The 22,568-nt window shown below is 48.0% G+C and overlaps 1 protein-coding gene across 2 annotated transcripts in view; it reads left to right on the forward strand.

The window, feature by feature from the left end:
• TTC16 (tetratricopeptide repeat domain 16) overlaps positions 1–22,568 on the forward strand; it is a 535,487-nt gene that overhangs the window by 38,052 nt on the left and 474,867 nt on the right. For both annotated transcript variants that reach the window (XM_085614130.1, XM_085614131.1), the window contains exon 3: positions 10,283–10,473. In XM_085614130.1, the coding sequence (XP_085470256.1) occupies positions 10,283–10,473 (191 nt within the window). The remainder of the gene's footprint in view (positions 1–10,282; positions 10,474–22,568) is intronic.

Raw genomic sequence — 22,568 nt, forward strand, 5'->3', positions numbered from 1 at the left:
AGTGGTAGCTATGGAGAGCAGCCTTCAGGCTAAGTCTTGAAGGAATGTAAAGCAGCTTGTTTTAACAGTCTATAATCTCTTGAATGATCAAATGAAAGACAACCACACCAGGTATATATTAAAAATATATGTATTTAAGATAGAACACACCTTTCTAGTCTCTTTTAGAGACTGGAGTTCGAAGTACTTTGTTTACAAGTTAGCAATTATTAGTAATAGCACAAATACACGTTTGGGCCCTAGGGTTGTACCAAACCATATACCAAAAAAGTGGTATAAGAACCACGACTTGACTAGACACTAGGCCTAGAGCCTGTAGAATCGCTGGGACCCCAAGGAACCACCCAAGGTAGTGACACAGGGGACACACGGGGACTGTATGCAGTGTGTAAACACAACCGCGCGTTTCCGTTATCTTCCATGGGCAATGCCGCGGTTGGAAATTTAAAGATTAGGGACACTTCTAAACGAGTTAGGACCAAACCCTTTTGGACTTAAGAAGTTCTAGGGCTAGCACCCATGGGAGCACCAGAGTACTCGAGTTACCTCACCCAGGGAAGCTGGGTGCATAGGTGTCTTTTGGTGTCGGGTCGCTTGGTCGATTTCAATGGGAGCCTGCAAAGAACTGCTGCTGCTGTGAAGAGGAGAAGTGTCCGAAGAGAACCAAGCCTGGATCTGGGATGGAAGGAACCTGAAAGCAGAGGGGACAGATTCTGGGTCACTAGCCAGTGACCAAGGGCAGGATGGACCAATGCCCACAGATTTCGGGTGCTTCAGGTGAGTTGATGGGTGTCTTGACTCTTCAGCCACGAGGTCCAGGAAGCGTCAACAAAGTCCACGAACTGGATTCGAGCTGTCCCAAGAAGTTTGTCTAGTGCTGCGGTGTCGGCGACCAGAATGGACCCAACAAGTCTTGGCAACGGCAAGTCAATGGAATTCAGAGAAAGGACTGCGGTGCATACCAGCAAGGTCTGAGGGACTCACCCAGCGAGGGTAAGTCAGGGCACGTCTGGAGCAACCAGGAAAGCCCAAGTAGAAAGAGAGTTGCCTTCGTGGGGACCTGCTAGCCAACGGGCTAGTGATCTTAAAGGAGCCTCGAGCGGGCGCACTTTGAGCTGGCCCACGGGTCACTCGTGGAGTGGAGGCCAACAATCTTCGGTGAGGAGGTGCCCAAAGCTGGGGCTACTCGGAGCCCAAAGCACAACTTCGAGGGGGACCAGGAAGATAGTGTTGCTGCAAAAGTTCACGGTGTCCAACGGTCACGGTTCCACGTCACCCACGATAGCCACGGGCCTCAGCTTTGCTGTGGACTCAGGGTAGCCTCGGGGAAGTCTGGAAATCCACCTCTGGTGATGCAAAGACTTTGGCGTCCGGCGGGAGCTACAGCGATGCAGACCGGTCAGTTGCTTCTTTGGTGCCTGCCAAGCATGGCAGTCACTCCTTGACCCCAAGGGAGATTTCTTCTGTCTTCTAGTCAGGATAGAACATCGAAGGTCCAGGATGTACATTGTAGAGGGTAATCTAAAGTCCTAGGGACTGGATTCCTATACTTATAGTAAGTTTAGGGGATGGACTAACTCCAAGGCCCCACCTATGGGTGGGCTTGGAAAGAGGGGTGGTTACACCCATTTCCTTTGTCCAGTTTCGCGCCAGAGCAGGGGCAGGTAGGCCCTGCAACCGGTTTGAACTGGGCTATGCACAGGGACAGCAAATGTGCCCCCAGTGCAGGACTTCAAAGCACCAGCGAGTGCTCCCGCCCAGCCCCAATACACATCTGCCTGTCTGGGGAGGTGGTCACACCTCCCTTTGACAGGAAACCTATTGTCCAGGGCTCCCCTGCCGGAGTTTCGGTCAGCAGCAGAAGGCCAGACCCGTGTCTGTGGCAGAGGCATCCATTTTGTGATGCCAGGGCTCAGGAAAGTCCTACCGGGTTTGACCAGTGTGAACATGTCTTTCCCTCTAGAAGGGTGGAATGCTACCCCCGCTGCCAGAACTGGCGAGAGGGGTAGTATTCCAAAGCGGTTGACACCAAACACGACATGTTTTGATGCAGCCATTCTAAAGTTAGCATTCACCGCGAGGTTATAATGCACTTAAGAGTATATGGTATGGCTGTATCACAGAACAGCCATAATGAAGGATTTCCGAAAGCTGCAGAGGGGCTCAGCTCATGCTTGGGCGCCCTTACACATAAAACCAAGCACTCTGCCTTCAGGATTGTCAAGGCCTGCCATAGGAGTGGCTTATAGGTTTATATGTGTCTGTATAAGGTAGTGATATAGGGTGTAAGCACCACCTTATCCAGGCTGCAGTAGCAGACTTGCGATGCCATTTTGGAGTGGTTCCCAGGGGTGGCATAAAATATGCTGCAGCCCCTGGTAGGCCTCTGAGGTACCTATGCCCTAGGTACATAGTATACCATATACTAGGGGCTTATAAGGCTCTCCAGAATCCAATTAGAAATTTACCTAATGTACATGGAAACCAATTTAGAGAGGAAGCAGCTAGGCTGTGGGCCTGATTAGCAGGGCCACAGCCAGACTAAGGTCGAAAAACAGTGAAACACCAGCAAAAAGTGGGGGTACCCATGGGAAGCAGATCCTACTCTCCTACAATAGGAACAAACCGGGATGAAAACAGGCAGAGAGGATTCAGCTGAATCATATTTTAAAAAGTAGATAGATTAGCGACCAGTGCACATAAACAGAACAGATCTTTGAACATAAATTTAGAAACAATGTGCAAAATCCGCAGAGCAAAGACCTATTGTGAGGTGAGAGATCTGCAGTCAGCACTGAGATGAAACAGGCCACAGACTGACCCGATACAGGCCGAGCGGTGCCTTTTTAGAAAGAACCAATGCAAAAAGTGTTGATAAGGAATGAATATTGTAAACGCTCTTGACTTCGCCCAGTCCCAGAGAGTGGCACAGCGGATTTGGTTGTTTAGGACAATATACAAAGACACAGTTTCTGGGGCGAATCCAGATAGTGAGCAGCTTGATTTTTCGTCAAACAGAAGATCTACATTTATAAAATCATTTTCCAATTTTTACCAGATGAAGGTCTTCGTAAAAGTGGTGCACAGTTGAACCCTTATCCATAAAAGAGACAAATCCTTCAAGAAGATATAAAAGGCTGTCCTGCCCATCAGCACAGCGCCGTCCCTCTGGAGAAGTGCAGGAACGCATCCCCATGGAGAAGTGCAGGAACACGTCCCCATGGAGAAGTGCAGGAATGCGTCCCCCTGGAGAAGTGCAGGAATGCGTCCCCCCTGGAGAAGTGCAGGAACGCGTCCCCGTAGAGAAGTGCAGGAACGCGTCCCCGTAGAGAAGTGCAGGAACGCCTCCCCCTAGAGAAGTGCAGGAACGCCTCCCCCTAGAGAAGTGTAGGAACGCGTCCCCATGGAGAAGGGCAGGAACGCGTCCCCATGGAGAAGTGGTGGAACGCGTCCCCATGGAAGAGTGCAGGAACGCATCCCCATGGAGAAGTGCAGGAACGCTCTTGGCACTCATTTGTGGGACATGAAGATTAAGATGAACAAGGCTGGATTCTTCATCATTTATATAGAAAAGAAATCATATTGGTGCTAGCGCGCAACCCTGCCTACTGCCAGTGGTCAAATTAAACGAATGGGTACACTACCCCTTCTTATTAAAATGGACACTGGCATTCAGGTCAATGTACCAATACAAGAGGATCCCGTAATCTACACCCATGTTGTCCAATACGATCCACAGCTCCACCCGATTAACACGATCGAAGGCAGAGCTGAGATCCATAAATGCCAAGTGGAGAGAACCCCTTCCTATAACCGTGTATCTTTCCACCAAGAGGGGAAGATCTAGACACTTCTCGACAGTTCCTAATCCCGCTCTAAAACCTTATTGGCTGTCACAGATGATCCTAACACAAAAAGAAAAGGGAAAGAGGTAAATAAATCTAAAACAAAGAGAACCCCTCACTGGGAAACCCCCAGGGGTTTTAAAATTGCCCTCACCCACTAGATAGTGGCATGCTTCTTTATAGGGCGTGCAACAACACTCTGGCCCAGACTAATTCTGAGGGTGGAGCAAAGAATGTTTTATGGAGCTAGTGCCCCAACGCTACAAGGGATCCTAAGTTCAGAATGAGCTTAAAACTACATAGGAGGGTACCCTCCATACTTTATTCTGAGCCCCTCTTGGCAGGGTTAAAAATTGTAATTTGGGGTGTACATGGGAGGTTAGTGCCTTGTCTCCCTATCTGCTGTTATCAACATGTTTCCGCCTTCCTATTGCCACTATTGGTCATCAGCGTTCAGCAGGATATAGACCCCTTCTCGCAGTTCACTCTAAGTCCACCTCCCTGTCAATAACTTTTTGGAGGTAGGGATTCGATATACGGCTGTTGGACTTGGCCCTTTTTGCAGGGTCATCCCTGAACCTTTTGCCTTCCTCCTATATATTTTCTGACCTGTTGTTGGCTGTTTTATGACTCTGGGCACTTTACCACTGCTGATCAGTGCTAAAGTACATATGCTCTCCCTATCGTAAGTTGAAGGATTTGTGATTCCATGATTGGTTGGTTTGGTTTACCTGTCAGACCCTAGTACAGTGCACCAGGAGTGCCAGGGCTGGTAATCCAAACACTGCTGGTGTGCTTGCAGCACTGGTTGTGCCACCCACAGAAGCAGCCTGTAAAAGTGTGTCTAAGGTCTGCCATTGCAGAGCCTGCGTGCAGTCTGGTACTGTCATGCTGACTGGGCAAGTGCACCCACTTGCCAGTCCCTAAACCTTCCCTTTTCTTCATATCAGACACCCCTATGGTAGGCCCAAGGGCAGGGTGCATTGTAAGGATAAGGTAGGACATGCCCTGGTGTGTGTGGCATGTTCTAATAGTGAATTACAGCCATTTTCATTTTCCACTATTGCAAGGCTACCTGTTCTCCTTAGGCCTGTATGGGCAGTTTGGTTATTACATTTTATAATCCTAACTCACTCAGGGAACATGGTAGAAATTCGAATTTAGTATACCTGGACTCAGAATGATAAAATACATCTTTTAGTGAAGTTGGTTTTAACATTCTGTGTTTGAAAATGCCACTTTTAGAAAGTAGGCATTTTCTTGTCTAACCATTCAAACCTGCCTCTGCTAGGCTGTGTATTGGTGTCCCAGTGGTGAATAGAGAGATCTGCATCTAGATGGGAGGGAGGAGCTGCACCTGGGACCTGAATAGGGCTGTGCCTTCACTCCACAATGATGGCTCCAACTCCTGTGGTGTGTCTGATGTCTCTGTCCTGCACTCTGAAAGGAAAAGAAGGAGTCAGGTAAACAAAGTGCTTCAGGACTGACCAGAACCGGTTTGAACAAGGCAAAGGCCCCTCTGCCCTCAGAGGACAAAGGATTTTGGGGTATAAGTATTGGGACCCTGATCCCAAGAATTTAGATCACTTTGGGAAACAAGAAGAAAGCTCTGCTGAGGAGAGGAACCAAGAAGAAGCTGAGGAGAGACTATCCCCGAAACTGGGGGATTGGCCTGCTGTGGTTGCCTACTGCAAAAGAGAGGAGAAAGGAACTTTGTGTGTACTTTTGCTCAACTTGTGAAGGATCTCCAAGGGCTTGGAAAAGAGCTTGCCTCCTGCTGAAGTCTCAGGAACAACAGACTTCACCCCCCAGCTCCCCAGAGTTCTTTGGAAGTGCCTGCTGCTGTTGCTGGGCCTTCTGAGGGACTGCGTGTCGCAAGGACCTGGAAGCGTGACTCAAGAAGGAGAATCGTGGCGCCGTCAGAGCGGTTGTCGTCGCATCGCGTAAAGTGTGTCGCCGCTGCAGCTGTTGCATCGGGCGGAAGCGTCTCGCCTCATCCAGGAAGTGTCTCACATCGAGAAAGGATCGTGTCGCCATCGCAGCCATCGTAGCTGACGCATTGCACCGCATCAAGAGAAGCGCCTCGCATCCGCGGAGAAGCGTGCTGCCGTCGGAGCTGTTGTCGTCGCATCGCGTAAAGGGGTGTCGCCGCTGCAGCATCGCATCGAGCGGAAGCGTCTCGCAACGTCGGAGTAGAGTGCCGTTGCCAAGGCTGCTGTCGTCGCATCGTGTAAAGTGTGTCGCCGCTGCAGCTGAAGCATCGACTCGCAACATCAGAGAAGCGTATCGCATCTGGAAGATCTTCACGTCTTTATTTCTTTGCACCAAAATCTTCAACGCATCAACATCGTTGCAACACTTTTGTTGCCCTGCGTGTCGCATCTAAAAGGTACTTTGACTTAAAGTGTCGCATTTAAGAACTAAAGAGAAATAAGCAAAATTCTACCATCTAAAGTAACAGTATTGTGTATTTTTGTTGTTTAATGGTCTTGTGGTAAATCTATATAAAGAATACTTATTTTTGATATAAAACCTGTGTGGTGTCCATCTGTAGTGTTGTCACTTGGTTACTGTATGTGTTCACAAATGCTTTACACACTGCCTCTGATATAAGCCTGTCTGCTCGTGCTAAGCTACCAAGGGGGTGAGCAGGGGTTATTTTAGGAGTGTACCCCCTTACCCTGACTAGAGGAGAGGGTCCCTATTTGACACAAGAGCATACCTGTGCCAACTAGAGACCCCCAAGTCTAACAATGGCCATACTTGCCCATCCTGGAAACACACTCAGGAACTTCCTGTAAGAATAAATACCTCTGCATCAGTCAAACACCACTTGAAGGTAGGCAGCTTCTCATGTGCATGTATAAATCATTCATACCAAAAATAAATCTGGGAATTCACCTTCATCACCCATTGTGCGCAAAAAGTCAAGTGGACAAAATTCAGGCTCACACACCACCGTGAAATGAAGCACCCTGGATCACAGAAGAGCCTCTTCCCCACCCAACCCATGAGGCTTTCCAAGATTACCCAGCCTGTGACTTTGCCTACGGAATCTATAGGAGAGATTGGGCTGTAGTAGCGGGGATCCCCCCATCGACTTTTTAAAAAACAGGAAAACAATTGAGGTTCGCCATGAGCTAAGTATCGAGCTAGAACTCGCAGCATTTTGGACCCTTCTAACCAGGGGCCCAAAGAGCCACATTGTAGGAGAGTAGGATCTGCTTCACATGTTTCTCCCACTTTTTGCTGGTGTTTCACTGTTTTTTGTCTTTAGTCTGGCTGGGACCCTGCTGACTAGGGCCCCAGCCTACCTGCTTCCTCTCTAAATTGATTGCATGTACTTTAGGTACACTCCAGATTGGATTCTGGGGTACCCTTATGAGTTCCTATTGTATGGTATACTATGGACCCAGGGCATGGGTACCCAAGAGGCCTACCAGGGGCTGAAGCATGTATTGTGCCACCCTTGGAAAGCCCTTTAAAATGGCACCACAAGTCTGCTACTGCAGCCTGGGTAAGGTGGTGCATGCACCCCTTTCTGAGGTATAGGTGCACTATACCTCACCTATCACTGCACATAGTAACCTATCAGTCACCCCTATGGCAGGCCTTATCAATCCTGAAGGCAGGGTGCTTGGTTATATGTGAGAGGGTGCCCAGGCATGAGGTGAGCCCCTCTGCAGCCTTCGGAATCTCTTCTCCGGGGTTATCAGTGGTGCAGCCTGACCATATACTCTTAAGTGCATTATATCTAAAACGGTTAATGCTAACTTTGGACTGGCTGCACGGAAACATGTCGTGTTTGGTGTCAAACATCTTGGAATCATACCCCCACATCAATTCCTGATGTGAGAATATGATCCCACCCTTCTAGAGGGATAGACATGGCAGTACTGGTATACCTGGTAGAAACTTAACAGAGCCCTGGCATCACAAAATGGATGCTGCAGCCACAGACATGGGTCTGGCCTCCTGCTGCTAACCGAAACTCTGACAGGGGAGGCCTGGACAATAGGTTTCCTGTCACAGGGAGGTGTAACCACCTCCCAGACAGGCTTATGTGTATTGGGGCTGGATGGGAGCACTCTCTGAGTGCTTTGAAGTCCTGCACTGGGGGCACATTTGGTGTCCCTGTGCATAGGCCAGCTCCAACCAGTTCAGGGGCTTCCAGCCGCTGCTCTGGTGCGAAACTGGACAAAGGAAATGGGTGTAGCCACCCCTCTTTCCAAACCCTCCCATAGGTGGATCCCCAGAGCTAGTCCAACCCCTTCCTTATGTATAAGTAAGGAACCCCTGGCAACAGGACTTTAGATATCCCTTGACAAAACTCTGAAGCTGAGTCCTGGAACTTCGACGCTCTACTAAAGACTAGAGGACTGAAGAAATCTCCCTTGGGGTCAAGGAGTGACTCCCATGCTTAGCAGGTACCAACGTAGCATTTTGCAGGTCTGCATCTCCGAAGCACCCGCCGGACTCCGAAGTATTTGCAGCCCAGGAAGAGGATTTCCAGACATCTCAGAGTTCGACATGAGTCCCCAGCAAAGCTGAGACCCGCATCCCTCGTGAGTAGCGTGGAACCGGAACTCCTGGTCACCGTGCACTTTTGCAAGTGCATTGACTTCTCGACGTCTGTTGAAGTCGTCCTTAGGGTTACTTGTATCCCCGACCTCGAGCGGAAGATCCACCGAAGATTGTCGGCCTAGTCACCCCGAGTTCTCCTTTCTGCGTGGGTTGCTGTTGCCAAGGCTTGTTGTGTCCAATCCGGGCACCGACGCTTCAGCACTCGACATCCTTCGTGGGACAGCTCGAATCCAGCTCCTGGTCGTCCTCGATGCCTCCTGGTCTTCGTGGCTGAAGAGTCAAGTTTCACCTCCTTCACCTGAAATCACCTGACATCGGTGGGCATCTCCCTATCGTCCTGCTGGTCACTGGCAAGTGACCCAGTCTCTGTCCCCTCTGCTTTCAGGTTCTTCTCGACTTCGATTCAGGCTTGGATCTCTTCAGACACTTCGCATCTTCCCGGCAGCAGCACTTCTTTGCCAGCTCCCATTGAAATCGACTATGTGACCCGACACCATTTCACACCTATGCACCCGGCTTCCCTGGGTGAGGTAACACGAGTACTCTGGTGCTCCCATGGGTGTTTTCCCTAGAACTTCCTAAGTCCCAAAGGGTTTGGTCCTGACTCATTTCTAAGTGTCCCTAATCTTTAAAAATCTAACCGCGACTTTCCCCTAGAAGCTAACGGGAGCTTGCGGCTGTGTTCTCATACTGCACACGGCCCCCGTGGGTCCCCTGTGTCACTACCTTGGGTGGTTCCTTGGGGTCCCAGCGATTCTACAGGCTCTAGGCCTTGTGTCTAGTTAAGTCGTGGTCCTTATATCACTATTTTAGTATATGGTTTGACTCGCCCCTAGAGCCTGACGTATATTTGTGCTATTTTACTGTCATATTTGAAGTGTAACTTATGTGTTTTTACCACTAGCCTCATAAAGAGACTAGGAGGGTGTGCTTAGAAATAAATACATATATTTTATATATATACCTGGTGTGGTTCTCCTTTCATTTGATCATACAAGAGATTATAGACTGGTAAAACAAGCTGCTTTACATTCCTTCAAGACTTAGCCTGAAGGCTGCTCTGCACAGCTACCACTAGGATAGCTTTTAATAAAGGTTGTCTTTTACCTATCACCATAAGGGGTTGTTTGGACTGGGGCAAGGTGCCCACTAGAACTAGTGGACAGCATATATCAGGCCACCTTCTCACACACATAGTGCTTGAAAAGGTCCATAGGGACCCCGTCGGGGCCTGACGCCTTTAAAGAGGGGCCACAGAGACCCCGTCGGGGCCTGACGCCTTTAAAGAGGGGCCACAGAGACCCCGTCGGGGCCTGACGCCTTTAAAGAGGGGCCACAGAGACCCCGTCGGGGCCCGACGCCTTTAAAGAGGGGCCACAGAGACCCCGTCGGGGCCTGACGCCTTTAAAGAGGGGCCACAGAGACCCCATCGGGGCCTGACGCCTTTAAAGAGGGGCCACAGAGACCCCGTCAGGGCCTGACGCCTTTAAAGAGGGGCCACAGAGACCCCGTCGGGGCCTGACGCCTTTAAAGAGGGGCCACAGAGACCCCGTCGGGGCCCGACGCCTTTAAAGAGGGGCTGTTATTGATGGCATCTGTCACCTCGGCCACAGTGAAGAGTAAGGGCTTGATTTAGGGCTGGGTTACTCCGTCACAACGGTGATGGATATCTCGTTTACTGAAGTATAAATCCCATGGGATATAATGGGATTTATATTTCAGCGATGGGATATCCATCACAACTGTGACAGTATAACCTGTCCACCGTCTAAATCAGGGTCTAACTCTCCTTTGTCATTAACTTGTAACTCCGTTGTTTTCTTGCTGTTTCAGTTTCTGCTCTTCCATTGCAGCTGGAACCGGAGACTGAGGCCTCAGGCCTGTTCACAACAGCTGTGACTGAGGAAAAACTAAAAGAGGCCCGAGACAAATCTCATAGACGGGTCTTCGGCTCCAGCCAAGTGTTCTGGCAGATTGAGGATAGGAAGGACCAGTTGCATGTTTACTCCTTCCCTCACATTGTGCAGTCCAGAGCCAATGAGCAGTAAGTAAACCCTCACTCCATATCTCTAGGTACGAACGTATGGTGACACTCTTTATATCCTGGACACCATCTGTGGCTTCAGTGCTGTTCTGCCCCCTTGTATTGTCTGTTGGAAAGGGATGAAAGCATCTTGTACCCCTCAGGCCTAACGGAGGGAGCTAATCCTCATCTGGGGGTTGAAGAGCTCAGAGATATTCTACCCCATCAGATTGTGTGACCTGGGACGTTCTGAGACAATGTGTGTACTCCATGCACCTCAGCTGGGGGGGTAGTTGGACCTGTACCTCGGTGACTGTAGGGTTAGTTGGACCAGAACCTCTGTACTGTAGGGTTAGTTGGACCAGAACCTATGTGACTGTAGGGTTAGTTGGACCCTTACCTCTGTACTTTAGGGTTAGTTGGACCAGAACCTATGTGACTGTAGGGTTCAAAAAAAAAATTCAAAATTGACTTTATTTCGGATATATTGCAATCCATAAAAGTACACATCATTAAACAATTCATGTTAAAAACATCACAATAACTACAAAGTCAATCTACATTACATACAACACATATGTTTCTTGAAAGAGTGCATAGACAAAATCAGTACAAGAAAGGTGCAAGTAGTGCCCACATACAGAAAAAGTGCATTAGTGCATTGGGCTGCAGATGATTCACAGTTACTCATCTAAACATTTTCTTAGTCTCATGGTTAGTTTTAAAAATTCTAGCACCTGGAGGACACTATCAGAGTGCAGCAGCTGTAAGTACATAAAGGCGGGTCTAATTTGTTTAAAATTTAATTTCTTTAAAAGAGTAACAAGATACCGCCTACGGGGATATTCATAAAATGAACATAAGAATATAAAATGCAGCATGTCCTGTGGAGACTTCCCGTCGCAGCCACAGGGAGCTGCAGGTTTCTTAAAAATGTCCGACTTGGGTCTAATTAAAAAATGATGAAAGATGTTAAACCTAAATCGGGTCAGCAAAAATTTCTCATAGGAGGTAAAGGAGCATGTTAGATACATTTCCATAGAATCACAGGTTCTCAACATGATATACTTTCTAACATTGGGTTTCGAAAGCTCAACTTCATCTCTTAGGGCATTACAATCCAAGAAAAAAGCTCTCTTAATTGCTGCAACATCACCCTTTACTATATCCCTCGGGTTCTCAAACAAGTTCAGGCGGCCAAGCTTAAAAAATTGGGACTTCAAATATTTAAGCCAAGGTACACACATTGCATGATCGAGTGATACAAGATCTTCCACTATCTGGTGTGTTAAAGGAATTTCATCACTTAACCATAATTTTACCCAGCATAACAGTGGTTTCAATCCAACAATGTCGGCTAAATGCAGGCAACCAAGTTCTTCATGTACAGCTAAATTCGGTGTGCTACCTGGGACACATAACAGACGCTTTAAGAAATTATTTTCAACTATTTGTAGTTGTTCGCCATTTATGTAGCTCCATATCTCGCTTCCATATACTACGGTGGCTATGGATTTAGTGTTGTATAATTTCATCATAGCCACATTAGGATTTTTCCCCAATTTAGAGGCAAAGTTGAAGATGGAGGCATTTACTCTAGTCATTTCCCCCTTCTTCTTGGCCAAATGTGGGGCCCAGCTAAGCTTCGTATCAAATAAAACACCCAAATATGAGAACGTCTGGGTGATGGGGATCAAAACATCGTTCAGTTTAAAGTTGAACTTCTTTTTAGATTGACGGCCAACATGCATTATGTAAGATTTAGAATTGTTGACCATAAGGTCCCTATCAGACATAAAATTATTCAAAGCATTCAAAAGTGCCTGGAGACCTAATTCTGTTCGTGAAATTAAAACCGCATCGTCGGCATATAAAAGTAAAGGAATACCCCTCGCACCAGCTCTAGGACAATCTGATTTTACCTCTTGTAGTTCAGCCTCTAAATCATTTATATAAAAATTAAAAAGAAAAGGGGCCAGGATACACCCCTGACGTACTCCTTTATTAATACTAAAACTTCCTGTGGTTTCCCCGGTCGATGAGAACCTCACGTTGGCTCTTGTGTCATTATGCAGATCCACTAGGAACTCCACGATCCCCCTATCAATACCTTTATCCTTCATGGTCTGCCACAGCCTCCCTCTGTTAACACAGTCGAAGGCTGAGGACAGATCCATGAAGGCAAGGTGAATTACTCCTTTCTGTACGACAGTATATTTATTCAGAATAAGAAACAGATTGAGACACTGAGTTATGGTAGAGCGCCCTTCACAAAAGCCATATTGAGAAATCGACATGGTGTTATTTTCATTCGACCAGCTTGTTAGGCGTTGAAGTATAACTCTCCCCATGATCTTAACCATTGAATCGATTAGGGATATTGGTCGGTAACAAAGAGCACTTCCCCTATCTCCCTTCTTGAAGACAGGAACTATAGTTGACAGACCCCACGTTCCCAGACAACCTACTATGGCCGCAGCATTAAATACAGCAACCAGAATGGGAGCCCAGAAAACTGGATCAGATTTGTAAAGATCCGGTGGTATTCCGTCAGGACCTGGCGCTTTATTTGCAGTGAGACCCATTATGGCAGCCAAGACCTCACTTTTATCAAAAATAATGGTGCTGTCCCTATCATGGGGGGCAGCAGCCATGGTTCCAGAACCCTCGGAATAGTACAGCCTTTTAAAACGACTTTCCCATTCCTCTTTGGTTATGCAACAGACATGTCCATCTCCTGGGTCCTCGGTCAAAAAAGGTTTCTTAACCAGGGCCCAGAATTTGGTGCTGCTATTCAGGGTGGAGGGATCAAGCAGTTCCTCCCAGGCCTCTTTCCTCAGAAACTCCTTGCGGGCGACAGTAATAGCCTTATATTCCTTTCTACAGAGTTTTACGACCTCCCGATTCCTCGGGGAGGCTGACAGTGCAAGCCTCAGTTTGCGAGCAGCTATAGTACAGTCGTGGCTAAACCATCTCGGGCCTGAATTAACCTGAGTTTTGATAGGGACCGATAGAAACGCTGACACCTTCTCCGAAATATTTTGATAAGCCTCAAGAACCAGCCTAGGTTCACCCTCCCCAATGGTACAGACTTTAATATCCTCGGCACACCCTACAGAGATGTTCTTATAGAGGATATCCGCAGAGACCATAGACCATTTTAACCGCCTCCTCCCATCTGTTGTGCCCAATCTGCCTTGATTGATGATCTTATTGCCTTTTTTTAACCAGGGACATTTTAAACAGATTGTTGGAGGGTTATGGTCGCTGAGTCCGCTAGGAACAATGCAAAAGGAATCTAAAAAAGTTTGCATCGTCCGCGAAACAAGTATATGGTCTATAAAGGTACCCCTTCCATGCCCCTTAAAGGTAGGGGTATCAAAGCAATGAAGCGGGTCATTTAATGACATAGCCAGAGAGAGGTCATAGTCATTCAGAAGGTCATTGCACATCTCCCCCTCCTTAGTGTGCTCCATATGGAGACAGTCCGCACGTTCACAGGTCATTTCTGGTAAGCACTTGTGCAATGGGTCTATACAAGGATGCAGATTAAAATCCCCCATAATCATGAGGTTATGGCCCATATTTTTCATAAAATTAGAGACAAAAGAATTTAAAATATGAATGTGATTCCTGCCTGCACTATCATAAGCAGCATTGTAAAAATTCACCAGGCCCACAAGGACATTACCTCCAGTTAGAGTTAAGCCCATTACACCTGTATGTTGTGCTTCAATTCTTCGTACTTCACAGGGTATTAGTATGGAGACAAAAATTACAAGACCCCCCTTGGGCCTACCCCGCAAAGATGGCAAGGCTGGCACAAAGAAGGCCTTATACCCTTCTAAGAAGAGGTTACAGCCCAGCTCCCAGGTCTCTTGTAAACAGACAATCGAAAATTGCTTAATGTAAGTCACCCAATTTGCATCAGACATTTTGGCCGCAAGACCATAAATATTCCAAGAGACAACAAAACATCCGGGCATTTTGCCCACCGGGTTATCTGTGATTATAGATTCACCTGTAGCCCTAGTAACCTGAGCCGCAGGTGCCCCCCGTCAATCACACAGCTCAAGACCGGATAACACTTCATACCTATTCTGTGTGTTTAAGTTCGACCCATATTGATAGTGTCCAGCACTGGGACTCCTGTTATAAATTCCAATGGGTCCACCTGACCCACAGGGATTAGTGATGTTGTAAGGGAATTGGATCTCTTGCACAGGAGTATAAGGTTCAAGCCCCCGCCTGATTAAACTTTGTTGTGGTGGAGGTTTGCACAAATGCGCATAAAAGTAACCCAGGGGGCGTACACAGATACTGTTCATGTTATATACCAGTGCAGAGGTTCTCAAAAGAACAGTTGCCACATGCTGGGGGTGTTTGAAATTTACTACTATACAATCCCCAGACCCAGACTTTTTAGACGGCCCCACCCAGTTTACACGCATTACTGCCATAATCTGGTCAGAATATGAGATGGGAAAACCACAGTTTTTGTTGAGCCATGACACTGCCTTATTTTTCAAAGAGATTTGAGATTCATCAAAAGGAGATGCGGAATGAGTGCCACAAGGGGGCACATTAGTCAGAACTACCACAAACGGAGCACAATCTGGTGGTAAATTAAGATAGCGGTTGTGCCTCGGAGGTCTGGGAGCTCTACTGCTTTGGGGGTTTGTAGATGATTGTTGCTGCAAAGCAGTTGCCACAGGGATATCCGGTCGAATAGATGTTTCAGACCCTGAGGCCACTGCAGCAACAACAATCCCCCTCCCCTTATTTCGTGTATCATTAACTTCAGCAATTTCTCTCCCTTTCTCCCCAGCGTGTACACATCCACTAGGTGTTACAATCTTCTGTGACAATATCAGACCACCCAGCCTTGTCACTTCCTTGTCTATGTTATCTATCTTGATAGTTAATGGTTTAATAAGCTCCTCCATTTTTGCTGTTAGAGAAACTTCTAAGTTTTTTATAAATGAGGCAAGCAAATCAGGAATAAAATTTAGTCCATTACCATTGCCATTACCGTTAGTGCCCGTGAATACAAAAGGGGTTGTTATAGCAGGACTGGTAATTGCCTTACCATCCTTTTTTTTAGACTTAGAATTATTATGTTTCCCATTCTCCCTTTGAGACCGTGTTCTGCAAGTTCTCAAATGCCTGGTTTCAGGTTGGGTCTCATTCAGCACACCAATGCCTGAACTTGACAGCGCCCGTGAGTCAGAATGAACCTCCACATTCACTAAAATGGGCGCTGGCGGGTCAATAGAGATGACATCACTCGTGTAAATTTCACAGTCTTGGGTCAGACTAATAGGGGAATTTTCAGACAGTGTTTCCCCTATCACAGTGCCTTTCCCCAGAGATACACGTCTATCATTGTTAATCTGATTTACTTTCCTAACCAGGAAGTTGTCTAGGGTAGCAGGGCCCACCATCACTTTGTCAATTTTGGATTTAGACATTATGAACAGTAATGATGTTATTCTTCCACGCAAGTACCCTTAAGTCTAAACACTCAAAGAAGAAAATAAGCAAACGAAAATAACATAATAATAATATATAAAATGTCTTACATGCTCATAGCACGTTAGAGGTCCAGAGAAAGCAATATAGAGTTCCTGGCCCAGTCCAGTCTCCTCAGGCCTCTGAGGGCCACAGAGGGCCCGCCCTTTGCCCGGGCTTAGCCCGGCGCCCGCCCGCGCGCGTCCCGCGACGCGGGGGAACAGCTGTCTTTTTGTGCGCCTCCAGGCGCGTGTTTAGCGTCAAAGGGCGCTAGGGCGCTTGGGAAATGAAGTCCCCCGCTTCTCGGCCGCAAGATGGTATAGCGGCGACGGCGGGGTAGCACCCAGCGTTTGAGGATCAGAGGAGCGGCAACAGATGATGGCAATACGGTAAGACTCCGACCCCCGTCCAACAACGCAGGTCTCTAATGATCACCAGGGTTTTCAAATTGAGCTTCCCGCTCCCCCGAGGAACAGCTGTCTTTTTGTGCGCCTCCAGGCGCGTGTTTAGCGTCAAAGGGCGCTAGGGCGCTTGGGAAATGAAGTCCCCCGCTTCTCGGCCGCAAGATGGTATAGCGGCGACGGCGGGGTAGCACCCAGCGTTTGAGGATCAGAGGAGCGGCAACAGATGATGGCAATACGGTAAGACTCTGACCCCCGTCCAACAACGCAGGTCTCTAATGATCACCAGGGTTTTCAAATTGAGCTTGTAGGGTTAGTTGGACCCTTACCTCTGTGGCTGTAGGGTTAGTTGGACCCTTACCTCTGTGGCTGTAGGGTTATTTGGACCAGAACCTCTGTACTGTAGGGTTAGTTGGACCAGAACCTCTGTGACTGTAGGGTTAGTTGGACCTGTCCCTCTGTGACTGTAGGGTTAGTTGAACCCTTACCTCTGTGACTGTAGGGTTAGTTGAACCCTTACCTCTGTGACTGTAGGGTTAGTTGGACCAGAACCTCTGTACTTTAGGGTTAGTTGGACCAGAACCTCTGTGACTGTAGGGTTAGTTGGACCTGTCCCTCTGTGACTGTAGGGTTAGTTGGACCTGTCCCTCTGTGACTGTAGGGTTAGTTGAACCCTTACCTCTGTGAATGTAGGGTTAGTTGGACCAGAACCTCTGTACTGTATGGTTAGTTGGACCTGTATCTCTGTGACTGTAGGGTTAGTTGGGCCTGTCCCTCTGTGACTGTAGGGTTAGTTGGACCTGTACCTCTGTGACTGTAGGGTTAGTTGGACCTGTACCTCTGTGACTGTAGGGTTAGTTGGACCTGTACCTCTGTGACTGTAGGGTTAGTTGGACCTGTACCTCGGTAACTGTAGGGTTAGTTGGACCTCGCCCTCTGTGATTGAAGGGTTAGTTGGGCCTGTTCTTCTGTGGCTGTAGGATTAGTTGGAACTGTTCTTCTATGTCTGTAGGGTTAGTTGGGCCTGTTCTTCTGTGGCTATAGGGTAAGTTGGACCTGTACCTCTGTGACTGTAGGGCTAATTGGACCAGTTCTTCTGTGACTGTAGGATTAGTTGGGCTTGTCCCTCTGTAACTGTAGGGTTAGTTGGGCCTGTCCCTCTGTGACTGTAGGGTTAGTTGGACCAGAACCTCTGTACTGTAGGGTTAGTTGGACCAGAACCTCTGTGACTGTAGGGTTAGTTGGACCTGTCCCTCTGTGACTGTAGGGTTAGTTGGACCAGAACCTCTGTACTGTAGGGTTAGTTGGACTTGTATCTCTGGAACTGTAGGGTTAGTTGGACCTGTCCCTCTGTGACTGTAGGGTTAGTTGGACCTGTACCTTTGTGACTGTAGGGTTAGATGGACATGTCCCTCTGTAACTGTAGGGTTTGTTGGATCTGTACCTTTGTGACTGTAGGGTTAGAGGGACATGTCCCTCTGTAACTGTAGGGTTAGTTGGACCTGTACTTTTGTGACCGTAGGGTTAGTTGGACCGGAACCTCTGTACTGTAGGGTTAGTTATACCTGTTCTTCTTTGGCTGTAGGGCTAGTTGGGCCTCTCACTCTGTGACTATAGGATTAGTTGGACCCATACGTCTGTGAGAGTAGGGTTCGTTGGACCTGTCCATCTGTAACTGTAGGGCTAGTTGGACCGGAACCTCTGTAATTGTAGGATAGTTGGCCCCGGACCTCTGTGGCTGTAGGGTTAGTTGGACTTGTACCTCTGGAACTGTAGGGTTAGCTGGAACTGTCCCTCTGTGATTGAAGGGTTAGTTGGACCTCACCCTCTGTGACTGTAGGGTTAGTTGGGCCTGTTCTTCTGTGGCTGTAGGGTTAGTTGGGCCTGTTCTTGTCAGGCTCACCTGAGGTCTCTGCGGGGGCAGGAAGCAAGAAACAGACGACTATTCCCAACTTCCCCTCGCCACAAGTCCGCCCAACAAGGTCAAAGCAGAACAAGTGAATAAGGGGAAGAGGGGAGACAAGGGAGTGAGAAAACAAGGCAGGACCAGCGCACCTCCAGTACCTCCAGAGCCTCACCGAGATCCAAGGAAGTCCTGCAATCAAAAGGCTACGTTAGCAGACAGCCAGCCCAATAGGCACAATAACAATGAGTAGACAATTATCCTATTTTCTACCTGTACTTCTCCCCCCTTCCTCTGTTGTCCAAATAAAAAGATCCCAACAAAATGATCAGGGTGATGATCCTAAGCAGAAAGAAAACAAGAACGTTACATATAAACATACCATGTGGTGTAAGCAATGTATTGGGTCTGTAGCTACTCCTCTTACCCTCTTGAAGCAAAAGGCACTCTGGACTGCTATGTGACAGCCCGTCCCCTTTAGTTGTAAGAGCACAACCAAGTTATGTTCACTCGTGCTCCCACGCGTAGGTTGTTGTCGTCACAACCCTAAGAGATGCCTAATAGTGGCTATTCACTAAGGCATATGCGTTCCTTATCATATAGAAACGTCTAACATAAATACAACAGAGAGTAAATTAAACTAGCAGAACTGGAGATGCAGTGTTGTGTGTAGCGGAGATAAAAAGAGGCAGATGTCACAACGCCCTGGCAAAAAGCCCCTGTTCGCCCTTCCCCACAGGAGCCGGGAATATTAGGAACTCGAAGGGCTGCTGAGGAGTTTCCGAAGCGGTCGTCAAAGGGAAGCTCCGGATAGTGGGACCAACCCTTTCTACTACACGCAAGCGCGTTACCGCCTTAATGAAGAGAAGGTCCCTCGTAGGACCGAACCCACAAAGTTTTCCAGGGGCTTCAGGTTGAATGGCTCTTCCTCTATAACACGAGATAGGAGGTCCGAAATAGCCGCGATGCTTCTTCACCGGCTCGCAAGTCCAGGAAACGGAAAGGGAAGCCCCGGAAGTGACGTGCAAACCCAAACACTATAACGCAAAGCATCCGTCGTTCTTACGCGACGTGCTTTATACGGGGAAATTCGGAAGTTCAGACGCCGCCTCGATACTCTCTCGAGCACAGGTATGACAGTTCTTCTGTGGCTGTAGCGTTAGTTGGAACTGTTCTTCTGTGTCTGTAGGGTTAGTTGGACCTGTTCTTCTGTGGCTGTAGGGTTAGTTGGACCAGAACCTCTGTACTGTAGGGTTAGTTGGACCTGTACCTCTGTGACTGTAGGGCTAGTTGGGCCTGTTCTTCTGTGGCTGTAGGGTTAGTTGGACCTGTACCTCTGTGACTGTAGGGTTAGTTGGACCTCGCCCTATGTGATTGTAGGGTTAGTTGGACCTGTTCTTCTGTGGCTGTAGGGTTAGTTGGAACTGTTCTTCTATGTCTGTAGGGTTAGTTGGGCCTGTTCTTCTGTGTCTGTAGGGTTAGTTGGGCCTGTATCTCTGTGACTGTAGGGTTAGTTGGGCCTGTTCTTCTGTGGCTATAGGGTAAGTTGGGCTTGTACCTCTGTGACTGTAGGGTAGTTGGACCTGTCCTTCTGTGACTGTAGGGTTAGTTGGACCTGTTCTTCTGTGACTGTAGGGCTAGTTGGACCTGTACCTCCGTGATTGTAGGGTTAGTTGGACCTGTTCTTCTATGGCTGTAGGGTTAGTTGGGCCTGTTCTTCTGTGTCTGTAGGGTTAGTTGGAACTGTTCTTCTGTGACTGTAGGGTTAGTTGGACCTGTACCTCTGTGACTGTAGGGTTAGTTGAGCCTGTTCTTCTGTGGCTGTAGGGTTAGTTGGGCCTGTATCTCTGTGACTGTAGGGTTAGTTGGACCAGAACCTCTGTACTGTAGGGTTAGTTGGACCTGTACCTCTGTGACTGTAGGGCTAATTGGGCCTCTCACTCTGTGACTATAGGATTAGTTGGACCCATACGTCTGTGAGAGTAGGGTTAGTTGGACCGGAACCTCTGTGATTGTAGGGTTAGTTGGACCTGTACCTCTGTGACTGTAGGGTTAGTTGGACCTCACCCTCTGTGATTGTAGGGTTAGTTGGGCCTGTTCTTCTGTGGCTGTAGGATTAGTTGGAACTGTTCTTCTATGTCTGTAGGGTTAGTTGGGCCTGTTCTTCTGTGTCTGTAGGGTTAGTTGGGCATGTATCTCTGTGACTGTAAGGTTAGTTGGGCCTGTTCTTCTGTGTCTGTAGGGTTAGTTGGGCCTGTACCTCTGTGACTGTAGGGTTAGTTGGACCTCACCCTCTGTGATTGTAGGGTTAGTTGGACCTGTTCTTCTGTGGCTGTAGGATTAGTTGGAACTGTTCTTCTATGTCTGTAGGGTTAGTTGGGCCTGTTCTTCTGTGGCTGTAGGGTTAGTTGGGCCTGTTCTTCTGTGGCTGTAGGGTTAGTTGGGCCTGTTCTTCTGTGCCTGTAGGGTTAGTTGGACTTGTACCTCTGGGACTGTAGGGTCAGTTGGGCCTGTATCTCTGTGACTGTAGGGTTAGTTGGGCCTGTTCTTCTGTGGCTGTAAGGTTAGTTGGACTTGTACCTCTGGGACTGTAGGGTTAGTTGGACCTGTTCTTCTGTGACTGTAGGGTCAGTTGGACCTGTTCTTCTGTGGCTGTAGGGTTAGTTGGCCCTGTTCTTCTGTGGCTGTAGGGTTAGTTGGACTTGTTCTTCTGTGGCTGTAGGGTTAGTTGGACCTGTTCTTCTGTGGCTGTAGGGTTAGTTGGAACTGTTGTTCTGTGGCTGTAGGGTTAGTTGGAAAAGTTCTTCTGTGGCTGTAGGGTTAGTTGGAACTGTTCTTCTGTGTCTGTAGGGTTAGTTGGGCCTGTTCTTCTGTGACTGTAGGGTTAGTTGGACCTGTATCTCTGTGACCGTAGGGTTAGTTGGACCGGAACCTCTGTACTGTATGGTTAGTTGGACCTGTACCTCTGTGACCGTAGGGTTAGTTGAACCTGTACCTCTGTGACTGTAGGGTTAGTTGAACCTGTACCTCTGTGACCGTAGGGTTAGTTGAACCTGTACCTCTGTGACCGTAGGGTTAGTTGGACCTGTACTTTTGTGAGTGTAGGGTTAGTTGGACATGTATCTCTGTGACCGTAGGGTTAGTTGGACCGGAACCTCTGTACTGTATGGTTAGTTGGACCTGTATCTCTGTGACCGTAGGGTTAGTTAGACCTGTCCCTCTGTGATTGTAAGGTTAGTTAGACCTGTTCTTCTGTGGCTGTAGGGTTAGTTGGACCTGTACCTATGTGACTGTAGGGTTAGTTGGACCTGTATCTCTGTGACTGTAGGGTTAGTTGGACCTGTCCCTCTGTGATTGTAGGGTTAGTTGGACCTGTTGGTCTGTGACTGTAGGGTTAGTTGGACCTCTCCCTCTGTGATTGTAAGGTTAGTTGGACCTGTCCCTCGATAACTGTAGGGTTAGTTGGACCTATACCTCTGTGACTGTAGGGTTAGTTGCACCTGTCCCTCTTTAACTGTAGGGTTAGTTGGACCTGTTCTTCTGTGATTGTAGGGTGAGTTGGACCTGTACCTCTGTGATTGTAGTGCTAGTTGGACCTGTACTTCCTGCATCTGCACTGAGTAGTTGTGTTCATCTGAGTATGTTAGAGTGAGGTACAATAACAAGCCCTTATTTTTGTAGATTTAGTTGTTCCTGTGACTCATCTTTGTATGGAAATATTAGTGTTGTGGGGGTATTGGGTTGTACTATTGTGTTCTGGCAGTGGGTATTTGTTTTTGTGGCAGGGGGTGTTTGTTTTTTGGCAGGGGTGTTTGTGTTCTGACAGTGGGTGTTTGTATTTTGACAGTGGGTGTTTGTTTTTTGGCAGGGGGTGTTTGTGTTCTGGCAGGGGGTGTTTGTGTTCTGACAGTGGGTGTTTGTTTTTTGGCAGGGGGTGTTTGTGTTTGGGCAGGGGGTGATTGTTTTTTGGCAGGGATGTTTGTGTTCTGGCAGGGGGTGTTTGTGTTCTAGCAGTGGGCATTTGTTTTTTGGCAGGGGTGTTTGTGTTTTGACAGTGGGTGTTTGTTTTTTGGCAGGGGGTATTTGTGTTCTGGCAGGGGGTGTTTGTGTTCTGGCAGGGGGTGTTTGTGTTCTAGCAGTGTGTATTTGTTTTTTTGGCAGGGGTTGTTTGTGTTCTGACAGGGGGTGTTTGTGTTTGGGCAGGGGCTGTTAGTTTTTTGGCAGGGGGTGTTTGTGTTCGGGCAGGGGGTGATTGTTTTTTGGCAGGGGTGTTTGTGTTCTGGCAGGGGTGTTTGTGTTCT

This window comes from Triturus cristatus, chromosome 1_2 (assembly GCF_964204655.1).
Source record: "Triturus cristatus chromosome 1_2, aTriCri1.1, whole genome shotgun sequence".
Lineage (NCBI taxonomy): Eukaryota > Metazoa > Chordata > Amphibia > Caudata > Salamandridae > Triturus > Triturus cristatus.